This window comes from Neomonachus schauinslandi, chromosome 2 (assembly GCF_002201575.2).
Source record: "Neomonachus schauinslandi chromosome 2, ASM220157v2, whole genome shotgun sequence".
NCBI classification, from domain to species: domain Eukaryota; kingdom Metazoa; phylum Chordata; class Mammalia; order Carnivora; family Phocidae; genus Neomonachus; species Neomonachus schauinslandi.
The window spans coordinates 62,313,566-62,329,671 of record NC_058404.1 but is presented as its reverse complement, the minus strand read 5'-3'; the positions used below and the strand labels follow the sequence as shown (position 1 = coordinate 62,329,671).

At 36.9% G+C, this 16,106-nt stretch overlaps 1 protein-coding gene across 1 annotated transcript in view; it reads left to right on the top strand.

Moving 5' to 3' along the window:
* TLL1 (tolloid like 1) overlaps positions 1-16,106 on the top strand; it is a 208,160-nt gene that overhangs the window by 98,064 nt on the left and 93,990 nt on the right. Inside the window, exon 6 of the mRNA XM_021698858.1 lies at positions 1,271-1,449. Coding sequence (XP_021554533.1) covers positions 1,271-1,449 — 179 coding nt within the window. The remainder of the gene's footprint in view (positions 1-1,270; positions 1,450-16,106) is intronic.

Here is a 16,106-nt window from a genome sequence, read left to right as displayed (position 1 = left end):
CATAGTATTAAAAATTGGGGCAAAACCAAAATTTCCTGATTTTTTTCCCTACCAGTTACCTCTTTTTTTCTATTATTGATTTATTAAGCTTCATTAATTGTTATAATAGATTCATAAATAAGTGTATGGTGTAGGTTCAGATGCTTAAGGCATTTAAAGCCCAAAGAAATAATTGGAATGAAAAATATTTATATTTGTGAACAATTAAAAGGACTATCAAATATACTTACTTTGGAAACTGAAAATTTGTGAAATTCCTTTTAACATTTGGGCAATTAATTTTTGACAGTTTTCTCAGTGTTTGGTGTCTTGTGCATCATGATTATTATTTACTGCCCTCTATTGCTGTCGCAAGCAGTGATCCTATATATAAACCTATTTTATTGTAAACCCCAATTATTTAAGTTTTAGATATAATTTTATTTATATTTGCAAATCTCATAATTCTACCAGTTGTTAGTTTTTCTCCACCAGTTAGCTATTAACCTTAGAAAATTTACCTTTTGAAACTAATTTTCCTCCATTGATTCCTTTTAAAAGTTTTCTTCTTCAAAATAAATTCTTCCATGAGTAGGAAAAATAACTCCTTTATTGATTAACCATCTTTCTTTCTTTTGTTCTTTTTTTTTTGTTTTCTTTTTCTTTATTTAGGGGGGATAAAGGGAAAAGGGAGAGAGAGAGAGAGAATCTTAAGCAGATTCTGCACTAAACGTGGAGCCTGACACGGGGCTCGATCTCACAACCCTGAGATCATGACCTGAGCCAAAACCAAGAGTCAGGCGCTTAACCGACTGAGCCACCCAGGCACCCCTAATTCTATTTTTCTTAAAGGGGAAAATAAACTTTGTTTTTATATTCAAAACTGAAATAATGGATTATTTCCAGATAACCACAGTGACAAAGTAGTTACTTAAATAATGTAGATGGATTGTGAAACTAAAAAACTGTATTAGACATAATTGTGGGTTAGTAAGCCTTGAGTTTATATGTTTAAAGCCCATTAATCACCATCAGAGATATTTTATTTTCTGATATCTTCTGAACACTCCTAATAATGATTTAAGGCATATCTTCTAATGTATGAATTAGTGAAAAAGCACTTCCAATGATTATGTGGAGACTTTTGTTGTCTATACATTTACCAGGACTAGGCTACTCTGCCTCTGAATGTGTTGGACTTTGTAGTTGATCATAATTCTTGACAAGTTTCACTGTACTGTAATTAATCTATCATTGCCACCACCATCTCTGTTTTTTTCCTTTATTGCAGATGCTGCTCCTATGTAGGTCGGCGGGGAAATGGACCCCAGGCAATCTCTATTGGCAAGAACTGTGATAAATTTGGAATTGTTGTTCATGAATTGGGCCATGTGATAGGCTTTTGGCATGAACACACACGACCAGATCGAGATAACCATGTCACTATCATAAGAGAAAACATCCAGCCAGGTGAGAGGCTTCAGAATATGTTGGGTTTAAGTTTGATGGAATATCTTTTAGTTGTGTTTATACTATTTATGATTTAACTTTTTCTTAAAAAGTGTGAACTGATTTTTTTGATATGGTAAAATCAGCATTTTGCTGGATAAAAAATATACTCATGATGATGTTACATTTTTAATTTTTTTTTCCTTCAGACTGGGTGATTTTATATGCATTTTTGGTTTGCTTTATTTTCTTAAGGTTTAGCTGTTTTATTTCAAACTTCTGTGCTTTCCAAGAATGGGTATAGGCTATTGAACCATAAATTAATATTATTTAATTTTTAAAGCATTTTTACTACTTAGCTCTATAATCTATGTGGTAGAGATTTAGAAAGGATCCAGGGTTTGGCATGAAACATGCTGCTACCATAGAAATCTGTATTATACCAGGGACATTTCTGGGGAAAATTTTGGGGAAATGAGTCATTTCCAGGGTAGTCTAAATAGTTTCTTTGAGAATTCTTCTTAAACTACCCTAAAGATAAATTCTTAAGATTTTTTTCAGTAGTTGAAATATCATATATAATTAAAATTTAATTTTCTCTGAAGTTGATATGTGATAATAGCCTTATTTTAAAGCTTTTTATTTAACTTTCATAAATTAATAAAGATTACATTTCAGTTACCAAAAGAAAAATTCTGTTTTTTGGAATTGCCTTATGAAGTTATATGGATTTCAAGCATTAGGAAAGTAAAAATGCATCCTTATTTCCTTATTCATGGCAAGTTTTAAGTTACAAACATTGAATTCCTTAGACTTTCTTGTAATTAAAAGTATTGATCTATTTATTTGCTCATCACATATTTGGTGTTAATTATTTATTGAGGCATTATTAGATGTTGAAAATGCTGTCATGAAAAATACAAAGCTTAATGTGGGGTATGTGCATATACATAAATGACTGCAAGTGGGTGAGAAAAGTGGTAATAGTCATATGGTGAAAATACCACAAAGTCCAAGTAACATATGACAAAATGCCTTGGCAAGTCAAGGGAGATGTCACAAAGGAACTGAAATTTAGAAGTAAAGTGTAAGTGTTCAAAGTGCACAGAAGAAAGATAGAATTTCTAAGCTGAAAAAACATAATGATGATAGCTATAATTATAGAAAATGGAATAATTTTTATTTGCTCATTATGGCTGCATGGTTAAGTTGCAAGTGGGAGATTAGTTGGTAATTACCAAAGGAGGTTGAATTATAGGAGATCTTCTATACGAAGCTGGGGAACTTAGTTTTTATTTTTAGCTACTGGAGAATAATCGAGGATTGAAAGCAGAACAAGTTCAGATTAAAAAAAAGGAAAAAAATAATTCTTTCAGCTTTGGGATCATAACTGAGAATGGAGAAGTGGAGGTAGGGAGGATGAACTTAAGGAAACCTATAAGAAAATTTAATAAGTAGTTTATAAAAGATGACTAAGTCCTTAGTCAAGGAAGTGCAATTCAAGAATAAGGGAATAACCTTTCAAAAATATTTTAAGAGGAACACTAACATATGAGGGAAAATCTTCAAGGTTTTATTTTTAGGCAACAGGATGAATGGTGGCACCATTAGATGAAGGAAGAAATATGGATAAAGCAACATGTTTTTTAAAGTAAGAAAGAGAAATAATGGTTTTATTTAGCATATCGTTGATTTTGAGAAGCCTTTGGATTATCTAAATGGAGATGTATAGTACACAAAGCAAAAGTGAGTCTAAAATTTAGGCTATATCTAGAAATAGAAATTTAATGGTATATTTGACTATCTAGGGAAACCCTGAAGGGAGAATAAAAATACAGCTAAGGATAGGAAATGGGGCATAGCAATAATTAAGCAACATTTTGCAGAAAATCCTCCAAAAGACTAAGAAGGTTTGGTCAAGAGTTAGAAGAAAAATCACTGAATGTGATGTCCCAGGAAAGAGATCAGTTCAAGAATGATAAAGTAGGAGAAGAGGAGTGGGTGGTTCAAGATGGCAGTGTAGGAATAACCTGAACTCACCTCCTCCCATGGACACAACAAACTACTCCTACACATGGAGTAATTTCTCTGAAAAAATCCTGATAACTGGATGAACATTGTGCCTCCACAACAAAGGATAAAAGGGCTATGAGGAGATGGGTAAGAGAGGTAGAGACACACCTGCTGCCCAAAACTCCAATTCTAGACATGATGACCCATAATGAGGAGAGATTCCCAAAGTACAGCACTTTCTCTTGAGAAGCTAGAGGTTGACACCACAATCTTTGGGTCCTGTACTGGAAAGATGAGCCCCCCTGCCCCAAACATAAGACCATCAGGGATTATATCCAGGAGAAGAAACAACTGTAGGGAGGCTGTAGGGAACAGAGAACCTGCCCTGAAGGGACCCGCATGTGGGGACTCAGTCACCCCAGGACCCAGCAAAAAAACAGCAGTTTGAAAACACCTGGTACATATGTGAAGCAGACCCAATTACTAATTTTAAAGTGATCACTAGAGAGGCAGAAGCATGTTGGGACTCTCTCCAGGGACAGAAGCACTGGCAGGTGCATTTTTGCCATCTCATTCTACCTTGCTAATGCCAATACTGGTGGGTGTTATTTTGGCAATCTCCCTGTAACCTGCTAGTGCAGGTAGGTGTACCGCACCTCACCATGTGCCAGCTATGCCATAGCCAGCTGGGAGAGCACCCTGCATCACGCCAGAACCATGTCACAGCCAACCAGGCAAGAGATCTACCCTTCCAAGCCACAGATTTACCCCAGCTAGGCAAGTGTCCCACCCCTCCTGTGCCATAGTCAAGCCACTGCCAGGCCAGTATCTCGCTTCCTTCTGTGCCACAACCATGGCTCTGCCACAGTGGGCTGGTGCATGCACCCCACAGAGGGGATACCTCTGGAGTGTCTGGCTCTAGTAGCCAGAGCGATTGCTCCTGGGCCTCACCCATCATCTTCTACACAAGGCCATTTCTTCAAGACTGGGAGAGGTAGCTGTTCTGATAATTAGGCAAAACAAGGCAGAGGCATATGTTTCAAATGAAAGATAAAGACCTCAGAAAATGACCTTAATGAAACAGAGATAAGTAATCTACCTGATAAAGAGTTCAAAATAATGGTTATAAAGATGCTCACTGACCTAGGGAGAAGAATGGATGAATACAATGAGAACTTAAACAAGAGATAGAAAATATAAGAAAGTACCAAATAGAAGTTACAGAGCTTAAGAATACAGTAACCAGTGAAAAATACACTAGAGGAGTTCAACAGCAGACTGGAAAAAACAGAAAAATGGTTCGGTGAACTGGAAGACAAAGCAATGAAACTCACCCAGAGAGAGTTGCAAAAAGAAAAAAGGATTTAAAAAGGTGGGATACCTTAAGGGACTTATGGGACAACATTAAGCAGAATAATATCTGCAAATGGGTGTCCTAGAAGGAGAGAAGAGAGAGAAAGTGACATAAAACTTATTTTAAAGAGATCATGGATGAAAACTTCCCTAATCTGGGAATGGAAACAGGCACCCAGACACAGGAAGCCCATAGAGTTCCAAACAAGATGAACCCAAAGAGGTCTACACATTATAATTAAGTTAATTATAATTATAATTAAAACATTGAAAGTTAAATATGAAGAGATAATCTTAAAAATAGCAAGAGAAACAAGCTTGTTACATACATGGGAAATCCCATAAGGCTATCAGCAGATATTTTTTTCAATTTTTTTTTATTATGTTATGTTAATCACCATACATTACATCATTAGTTTTTGATGTAATGTTCCATGATTCATTGTTTGCATATAATACCCAGTGCTCCATGCAGAATGTGCCCTCCTTAATATCCATCACTAGGCTAACCCATCCCCCCACCCCCCTCCCCTCTAGAACCCTCAGTTTGTTTCTCAGAGTCCATAGTCTCTCATGGTTCATCTCCCCCTCCCATTCCCCTCCTTCATTCTTCCCCTCCTGCTATCTTCTTCTTCTTCTTTTCTTTTTTTTTTTTTTTTTTTTTTTTTTTAACATATAATGTATTATTTGTTTCAGAGGTACAGGTCTGTGATTCAACAGTCTTACACAATTCACAGCACTCACCATAGCATATCCTCCCCAATGTCTATCACCCAGGCAACCCATCCCTCCCAACCCCCACCATTCCAGCAACCATCAGTTTCCTGAGATTAAGAATTCCTCATATCAGTGAGGTCATATGATACATGTCTTTCTCTGATTGACTTATTTCGCTCAGCATAATACCCTCCAGTTCCTTCCACGTCGTTGCAAATGGCAAGATTTCATTCTTTTTGATGGCTGCATAGTATTCCATTGTATATCTATACCACATCTTCTTCATCCATTCATCTGTCAATGGACATCTTGGCTCTTTCCACAGTTTGGCTATTGTGGACATTGCTGCTATAAACATTGGGGTGCATGTACCCGTTTGGATCCCTACATTTGTATCTTTGGGGTAAATACCCAGTAGTGCAATTGCTGGATCGTAGGGTAGCTCTATTTTCAACTTTTTGAGGACCCTCCATACTGTTTTCCAGAGTGGCTGCACCAGCTTGCATTCCCACCAACAGTGTAGGAGGGTTCCCCTTTCTCCTCATCCCCGCCAATATCTGTCGTTTCCTGACTTGTTAATTTTAGCCATTCTGACTGGTGTGAGGTGGTATCTCTTTGAGGTTTTCATTTGGATTTCCCTGATGCTGAGCAATGCTGAGCACTTTTTCATGTGTCTGTTGGCCATTTGGATGTCTTCTTTGGAAAAATGTTTGTTCATGTCTTCTGCCCATTTCTTGATTGGATTCTTTGTTCTTTGGGTGTTGAGTTTGATAAGTTCTTTATAGATTTTGGATACTACCCCTTTATCTGATATGTCATTTGCAAATATCTTCTTCCATTCTGTCAGTTGCCTTTTGGTTTTGTTGACTGTTTCTTTTGCTGTGCAAAAGCTTTTTATCTTGATGAAGTCCCAATAGTTCATTTTTGCCCTTGCTTCCCTGGCCTTTGGCAATGCTTCTAGGAAGAAGTTGCTGCAGCTGAGGTCGAAGAGGTTGCTGCCTTGTATTCTCCTTTAGGATTTTGATGGACTCCTGTCTCACATTGAGGTCTTTCAACCATTTGGAGTCTATTTTTGTGTGTGGTGTAAGGAAATGGTCCAGTTTCATTCTTCTGCATGTGGCTGTCCAATTTTCCCAACACCATTTGTTGAAGAGACTGTCTTTTTTCCATTGGACATTCTTTCCTGCTTTGTCAAAGATTAGTTGACCATAGAGTTGAGAGTCCATTTCTAGGCTCTCTATTCTGTTCCATTGATCTATGTGTCTGTTTTTATGCCAGTACCATACTGTCTTGATGATGACAGCTTTGTAATAGAGCTTGAAGTCCGGAATTGTGATGCCGCCAGCTTTGCTTCTCTTTTTCAACATTCCTCTGGCTATTCGGGTTCTTTTCTGGTTCTATACAAATTTTAGAATTATTTGTTCCATTTCTTTGAAAAAAATTGATGGTATTTTGATAGGGACTGCTTTGAATGTGTAGATTGCTCTAGATAGCATTGACATCTTCACAATATTTGTTCTTCCAATCCATGAGCATGAAATGTTTTTCCATTTCTTTGTGTCTTCCTCAAATTCTTTCATGAGTATTTTATAGTTTTCTGAGTACAGATTCTTTGCCTCTTTGATTAGATTTATTCCTAGGTATCGTATGGTTTTGGGTGCGATTGTAAATGGGATCGACTCCTTAATTTCTCTTTCTTCTGTCTTGTTGTTGGTGTATAGAAATGCCACTGATTTCTGTGCATTGATTTTATATCCTGCCACTTTACTGAATTCCTGTATGAGTTCTAGCAGTTTTGGGGTAGAGTCTTTTGGTTTTTCCACACAAAGTATCATATCATCTGCAGAGTGAGAGTTTGACTTCTTCTTTGCTGATTTGGATGATTTTTATTTATTTTGTTCTCTGATTGCTGTGGCTAGGACTTCTAATACTATGTTGAATAGCAGTGGTGATAGTGGACATCCCTGCCTCGTTCCTGACCTTAGGGGGAAAGCTCTGTTTTTCCCCATTGAGAATGATAGTCGCTGTGGGTTTTTCATAGATGGCTTTTATGATATTGAGGTATGTACCCACTATCCCTATACTCTGAAGAGTTTTTATCAAGAAAGGATGTTGTACTTTGTCAAATGATTTTTCTGCATCTATTGAGAGGATCATATGGTTCTTGTTCTTTCTTTTATTAATGCATTGTATCACATTGAATGATTTGCAGATGTTGAACCAACCTTGCAGCCCAGGGATAAATCCCACTTGGTCATGGTGAATAATCCTTTTAATATACTGTTGGTTCCTATTGGCTAATATTTTGGTGAGAATTTTGCATCCATGTTCATCAAGGATATTGGTCTGTAATTCTCCTTTTTGATGGGGTCTTTTTCTGGTTTGGGGATTAAGGTAATGATGGCCTCATAAAACAAGTTTGGAAGTTTTCCTTCCATTTCTATTTTTTGGAACAGTTTCAGAAGAATAGGTATTAATTCTTTAAATGCTTGGTAGAATTCGCCTGGGAAGCCATCTGACCCTGGGCTTTTGTTTGTTGAGAGATTTTTGATGACTGCTTCAATTTCCTTAGTGGTTATAGGTCTGTTCAGGTTTTCTATTTCTTCCTGCTTCAGTTTTGGTAGTTGATACATCTCTAGGAATACATCCATTTCTTCCAGATTATCTAATTTGCTGGCATATAGTTGCTCATAATATGTTCTTGTAATTGTTTGTATTTCTTTGGTGTTGGCTGTGATCTCTCCTCTTTCATTCATGATTTTATTTATTTGGGTCCTTTCTCTTTTCTTTTTGATAAGCCTGGCCAGGGGTTTATCAATCTTGTTAATTCAGAGAACCAGCTCCTAGTTTCATTGATCTGTTCTACTGTTCTTTTGGTTTCTATTTCATTGATTTCTGCTCTGATCTTTATTATTTCTCTTCTCCTGCTGGGTTTAGGGTTTATTTGCTGTTCTTTCTCCAGCTCCTTTAGGTGTAGGGTTAGGTTGTGTATTTGAGACCTTTCTTGTTTCTTGAGAAAGGCTTGTATTGCTATATACTTTCCTCTTAGGACTGCCTTTGCTGCATCCCAAAGATTTTGAACAGTTGTGTTTTCATTTTCATTTGTTTCCACGAATTTTTTTTAATTCTTCTTTAATTTCATAGTTTACACATTCATTCTTTAGTAGGATGCTCTTTAGCCTTCATGTATTTGAGTTCTTTCCAACTTTCCTCTTGTGATTGAATTCTAGTTTCAAAGCATTGTGGTCCGAAAATATGCAGGGAATGATCCCAACCTTTGGTACCGGTTGAGACCTGATTTGTGACCTAGAATGTGATCTATTCTGGAGAATGTTCCATGGGCACTAGAGAAGAATGTGTATTCTGTTGCTTTGGGACGGAATGTTCTGAATACATCTGTGAAGTCCATTTGGTCCAGTGTGTCATTTAAAGTCTTTATTTCCTTGTTGATCTTTTGCTTAGATGATCTGTCCATTTCAATGAGGAGGGTGTTAAAGCCCCCACTATTATTATATTGTTGTCTATGTGTTTCTTTGCCTTTGTTGTTAATTGGCTTATATAAGTAGCTGCTCCCATGTTAGGGGCATAGATATTTACAATTGTTAGATCTTCTTGTTGGATAGACCATTTAAGTAGGATATAGTGTCCTTCCTCATCTCTTATTACAGTCTTTGGTTTAAAATCGAATTCGTCTGATATAAGGATTGCCACCCCAGCTTTCTTTTGGTGTCCATTAGCATGGTAAATGGTTTTCCACCCCCTCACTTTCAAACTGGGGGTGTCTTTGGGTCTAAAATGAGTCTCTTGCAGACAGCATATCGATGGGTCTTGTTTTTTTATCCAATCTGATAGCCCTCTTGATTGTCTCTTGATTGGGGCATTTAGCCCATTTACATTCAGGGTAACTGTTGAAAGATGTGAATTTAGTGCCATTGTATTGCCTGTAAGGTGACTGTTACTATATATTGTCTTTGTTCCTTTCTGGTCTATGTTACTTTTAGGCTCTCTCTTTGCTTAGAGGACCCCTTTCAAGATTTCTTGTAGGGCTGGCTTCGTGTTTGCAAATTCCTTTAGTTTTTGTTTGTCCTGGAAGCTTTTTATCTCTCCTATTTTCAATGACAGCTTAGCTGGATATAGTATTCTTGGCTGCATATTTTTCTCATTTAGGGCTCTTAATATATCATGCCAGTCCTTTCTGGCCTGCCAGGTCTCTGTGGATAGGTCTGTTGCCCATCTAATGTTTCTACCATTGTAGGTTACAGATCTCTTGTCTCGAGCTGCTTTCAGGATTTTCTCTTTGTCTCTGAGACTTGTAGGTTTTACTAGTAGATGTCAGGGTGTTGACCTATTTTTATTCATTTTGAGGGGGGTTCTCAGTGCCTCCTGGATTTTGATGCCTGTTTCCTTCCCCAAATTAGGGAAGTTCTCTGTTATAACTTGCTCCAATATACCTTCTGTCCCTCTCTCTCTTTCTTCTTCTTCTGGAATCCCAATTATTCTAATGTTGTTTTGTCTTATGGTATCACTTATCTCTCGAATTCTGCCCTCATGATCCAGTAGTTGTTTATCTCTCTTTTTCTCAGCTTCTTTGTTTTCCATCATTTGGTCTTCTATATCAGTAATTCTCTCTTCTGCCTCATTTATCCTAGCAGTTAGAGCCTCCATTTTTGATTGCACCTCATTAATAGCCTTTTTGATTTCGACTTGGTTAGATTTTAGTTCTTTTATTTCTTCTGAAAGGGTTTCTCTAATACCTTCCATGCTTTTTTCAAGGCCAGCTAGTATCTTTAAAATCATCATTCTGAACTCTAGTTCTGACATCTTACTAATGTCCCTATTGATTAGGTCCCTGGCAGTCAGTACTGCCTCTTTTTCTTTTTGTTGAGGTGATTTTTTTCCATCTTGTCATTTTGTCCAGAGGAGAATAGGTGAATGAGAGAACAAAATGCTAACAGGGTAACAACATCCCAGAAAATATACACTAAACAAATCAGAAAAGACCTGAAACCAGGTGATAAGAAAGGGAAAGAAAGAAAAAAGAAGAAAAAAAAAAGAAAAAGAAAAAAATAAAAACAAACAAACAAAAGCAAGACAAAACAAAACAAAAACAGAATATGATCAAATATGATCAGGCTGGTGCATAGATCAGTGCCACACAGTAGATTTTGGGCATATTTTGGTCTGTTAGAAGAAAGTGCTTCCGAAAATTTTAAAGAAAGAAAAACTTATATATGTACAAAAATAAGGGTTAATACAATGAAGGAATGGAATATGACTGTAAAGATGAAAATTATAAAAGATTTTATAAAAGGAATTGATAAGATAAGAAGTTGGTTGAAAAAAGAAAGAAGAGGATTAAAAAAAGGAGGGTAGATAATGTGATCAGGCAGGAGACTGGAGCAATGCCACCCACTAGAGATTTAGGGTATATTTTGATCTGTTAGAAGAAAGTATATCCCAAAATTTTAAAGAGAGAACAACTTATATATATATACCAAAAATAAGGGTAACTACTATGAAGGGTTAGAAAATGACTCTAAAAATGAAAAATAAAAAATATTTTTTAAAAAAAAGGATTAATAAGACATTTGTTGAAAAAGCGAAAGAGAAAAATTAAAGAAAAAAAAAGACAGTTAAAAAAAAATTAACTTTGAAAGACTAAAGAATCATGGTAAAAAAGCCATGAATTCTACGTGCAGTATTCCCCTAGCACTGGAGTTCTGCCGTTCTCATTGATCGGTAAACTTGGTCTTGGCTGGCTGTTCTTGCTGATCTTCTGGGGGAGGGGCCTGTTGCCGTGGTTCCCAAATGTCTTTGCGGGAGGCGAATTACCCCGCCCTGGCCGGGTCCAGGCTAAGTAATCTGCTCGGGTTTGCTCTCAGGAACTTTTGTTCCCTCCAAGCTTTCCATACAGCTTTGGTGGATGAGAGTGAAAATGGCAGCCTCCCAATCTCTGCCCTGGAGGAGCCGAGAACTGGGGGCCCCACTCCTCAGTGCGCCCCTAGAGAAAAGCAGTCAGTCACTCTCCTCTCCCTGGTCTCCAGCCGCACTCCGCGCTCACCTGGCCTGTGACCGAGTGTTTCTATCTCTGGCACCCGACCCCGTATGGAATCTTCAAACCCAGCAGATCCCTGGGCTGCGCTCCTGCACCGCTCCTCCTGGGGGAGGAAGGGGAGTCTCCCCAGATCTGCTGCTTGTTGGGTCCCTGTTGGAAGAGCAGTGGCCCGACTGTGCTGTGGATCATGGTTTATGGCAACCCTGGGTTGAGAGCCCACTCCTCGGCTCCGTCTCTGCAGCTGGCTTCCCTAATCCGATACCTGGGAGCTCTGCCGCACTCAGGCACCCCCAATCTTTCTGTGACCCTGAGGGTCCTGCGACCACACTATCCCAGCAAGGCTTTCACCCCCCGCTTAGCCATTGGAGCGATGTCCCTCAGCGGAGCCGACTTCTAAAAGTTCTGATTTTGTGCTCTGCTGCTCTATCACTTGCCAGAAGCGGCTGATGGAGGCCCCCTCCCCCGCCATCTATCCTCCTGAATATCGCCACAGATTCACTTCTCCACATGTCCTACCTTCCAGAAAGTGGTCGCTTTTCTGTTCAGAGAGTTGTTGAGTTCGTAGGTGTTCAGAATGGTTTGATCCCTCTCCAGCTGAATTCCTGGGACCAGACGAAATCCAGGTCTCCTACTCCTCTGCCATCTTGCTCCTCCCCCAGCAGATTTTTCAGAAGAAACTTTGCAGGCCAGAAGGAGGTGGCCTGACCTATTTAAAGTATTGAAAGAAAAAAAAACACAAAGAACTGACCAAGAATACTCTACCTAATAAGGCTATCATTCAGAATTAAAGGAGAGATAAAGAGTTTTCCAAACAAAAGCTAATAGAATTCATCACCATTAGGGGTGCCTGGGTGGCTCAGTCGTTAAGCGTCTGCCTTCAGCTCAGGTCATAATCCTAGGGTGCTGGGATCAAGCCCCTCATTGGGCTCCCTGCTCCGCGGGAAGCCTGCTTCTCCCTCTCCCACTCCCTCTGCTTGTGTTCCCTCTCTCACTGTCTCTCTCTCTCTGTCAAAAAATAAATAAAATCCTAAAAAAAAAAAAAAAGAATTCATCACCATTAAATTGGCCTCACAAGAAACTGTAAAAGGACTTCTTTAAACAGAAAAGACATGATGATAATTAAGGACAATAAAACATATGAAAATGAAAATGTCACTGGAAAAGGTAAATATATAGTAAAGGTAGTGGATTAATAACTGATAAAGCTAGTGTGAAGGTCAAAAGAAAAAGGTAGATTAATTAAAACTAAAATAATCAGTTAAAAGATACATAAAATAAAAAGATTGAAAATGTGACATCCAAAAGAAAATATGGGGGTGGAGTAAAATGTAGTTTTCGGATGTATTCAAATTTAAGTTGCTATCAAACTTCAAATAGACTATTAAATACATAGGAATGTTATATGCGAACCTCACGGTAACCACAAAACAAAAACTTATAGTAAATACCCAAAATAAAATGAGAAAAGAATATAAATATAACACTGAGGAAAGATATCAAACCACAAGGATAGAGAGAAAGAGAAGAAAGGAACAGAGAGGAATTACAAAAACAGCCAGAAAATGGTCAACAAAATGGCAATAAGTACATACCTATCAATAATTACATGTAAATGGACTAAATACTGCAATCAAAAGATATAAAGAGGCTGAATAGTTAAAAAATATGCATCTGTATGCATCTGAGACTCACTTAAGAACTAAACACACACAGACTGAAAGTGAAGGAATGGAAAAAAAATATTCTGTTTAAATGCAAATGAAAAGAAAGCTGGTTAGCTGTACTCATAGACAAAAATAGGCTTTAAAAGGCTAATAAAAGACAAAAAGGGCATTGCATAATGTTAAAGGCATCAATATGGCAAGAAGATATAACACTTATGAATGTATATGCAACCAACATAGGAGCACCTAAATACACAAGTATTAACATACCTAAAGGGAGAGATTAACAGTAATACAATAGAAGTAGGGGACTTTAACAACCCACTTACATCAATGGATAGATCATCCAGACACAAAATCAGTAGGAAAGAATTGGCTTTAAATGACACATTTGGTAAGAAAGACTTAGTAGATGATACAGAGCATTCCATTCTAAAGAAATAGAATATACTTTCTTCTCGAGTGCACATGGAACATTCTCCAGGATAGATCACGTTAGGTTGCAACGCAAGTTTCAGTAAATTCAAGAAGATTGAAATCATATCAAGCGTCTTTTCTGACCATGATGGCGTGAAACTAGAAATCAATTACAAGAAGAAAAATGAAAAAAAAAAACACAAAAATGTGGAGATTAAACAACATGTTACTCAACAACCACTGAGTCATTGGAGAATTCAAAGAGGAAATTAGAAAAATATCTAGAGACAAAGGAAAATAGAAATAAAATATACCAAAATCTATGGGATATAGCAAAAGTAATTATAAGACGTTAAGTTCACAGCAATACAGGTATCTCAAGAAACAAACAAACAAAAAATCTCAAACAATCTAACTTTATACCCAAAGGAACTAGAAAAAGAAAAAAAATGAATCCAAAGTTAGTAGAAGGACAGAAATAATAAATGAAATAGAACTTAATAGATAATATAAAAAAACAAACTATAAGCTGGGTCTTTTTTTTTAAAGATTTTATTTATTCATTTGAAAAGATATATAGAGAGAGCATGAGCAGGGGGAGAGGCAGAGGGAGAAGCAGACTTCCTGCTGAGCCAGGAGCACGATGCGGGTCTCGGTCCCAAGACCTGGAGATCATGACCTGAGCTGAAGGCAGACGCTTAACCATCTGAGCCGCCTAGGTGCTCCTAAGCTGGGTCTTTGAAAAGATAAACAAAATTGATAAACCTTTAGCTAGACTCACGAGAGAGAGAGAGAGAGAGAGAGAGATACCACAGCAATCCAAAGGATCATGAGACTACTATGAACAATTATAGATAAGCGAATTGGGCAACATAGAAGAACTGGTTATGTTCCTAGAAACATATAATCTTCCAAGACTGAATCATAAGGAAATAGAAAATCTGAATATACTAATTACTTATAAGGAGATTGAATCAGTAATTTAAAAGCTCCCAACATACAAAGGTCCAGGACCAGAAAGTTTCATTGGTAAATTCTATTGAACATTCAAGGATGTAATACCTATCCTTCTCAAACTATTCCAAAAAAAAAAAAAAAAATGGAAGAGGAGGAAATACTTCTGAACTCACTTTACGAACTCAGCATTACTCTGATACTAAAAGCAGACAAGGACACCACAAAAAAAAAAAAAAAAGAAAATTACAGGTCAATATCTCTGATGAATATAAATGCAAAAATCCCCAATAAAATATTAGCAAACCAAATTTGACAATACATTAAAAGAATCATGCACTGTCATCAAGTGGAATTTATTCTAGGGATGCAGGGATGACTTAACATGCTCAAATTAACCAATGTGATATACCACAATAACAAAATATAGAAATCATATGATCGTCTCATAGATACAGAAAAAGCATTGACAAAATTCAACATCCATTTATGATAAAAACTCTTAACAAAGTGGGTATAGAGGGAATGTACTTGACATAATAAAGACCATATATGACCATCCCACAGCTAATATACTCAATGGTGAAAAGCTGAGAGTTTTTCCTGTAAGATCAGAACAAGACATTTTTGCCACTGTTATTCAAAATTGTATTGGAAGTTCCAGCTACAACAATTAGGTAGAAAAAGAAATAAAAGGCATACAGTTTGGAAAGGAGGAAGGAAAACTGCCACTATTTATAGATAACCTGATGCTATTTGTAGAAAACCTTAAAGGCTCCACCAAAAAACTTTTAGTGCTAATAAATGAATTAAGTAAATTTTACAGGATACAAAATTAATATATAAAAATATGTTGTGTTTCTAACACTAATAAGAAGTTATCTGAAAGAGAAATCAGGAAAACAATCCTATTTACAATTGCTTCAGAAGGTATAAAATACCTTGGAATAAATTTAACTAAGGAGGTGAAAGACCTGTAGACTGAAAACTATAAAACACTAGTGAAAGAAATTGAAGAAAATACAGATAAGTAAAAACATATTCCATGTTCATGGATTAGAAGAATTAATATTGTTAATATCCACACTACCCAAAGCAATATACAGATTCAGTGCAATCCCTATCAAAATTTTAATGGCATTTTTCACGGACCTAGAACAAATAATTCTAAAATTTCTAAAAAGCCGCAATAGAACCCGAATAAACAAAGCAACCTTGAGAAAGAAAAATAAAGCCTGAGATATCATACTCCCTGATTTCAAACTATACTACAAAACTGTGGTAATCAAAACCATATACTATTGGCTTATAAATAGCCTCATAGATCAATGGAACAGAATAGAGAGCCCAGAAATAAACCCATATAACTATCTATATCTATAACTATCTATATCTACATCTATATCATCTATATCTATAGGCAATTAATCTACAGCAAAAGGAGCACAAATATACAGTGAGGAAAGGATAGTCTCTTCAATAAATGGTGTTAGGAATACTGAACA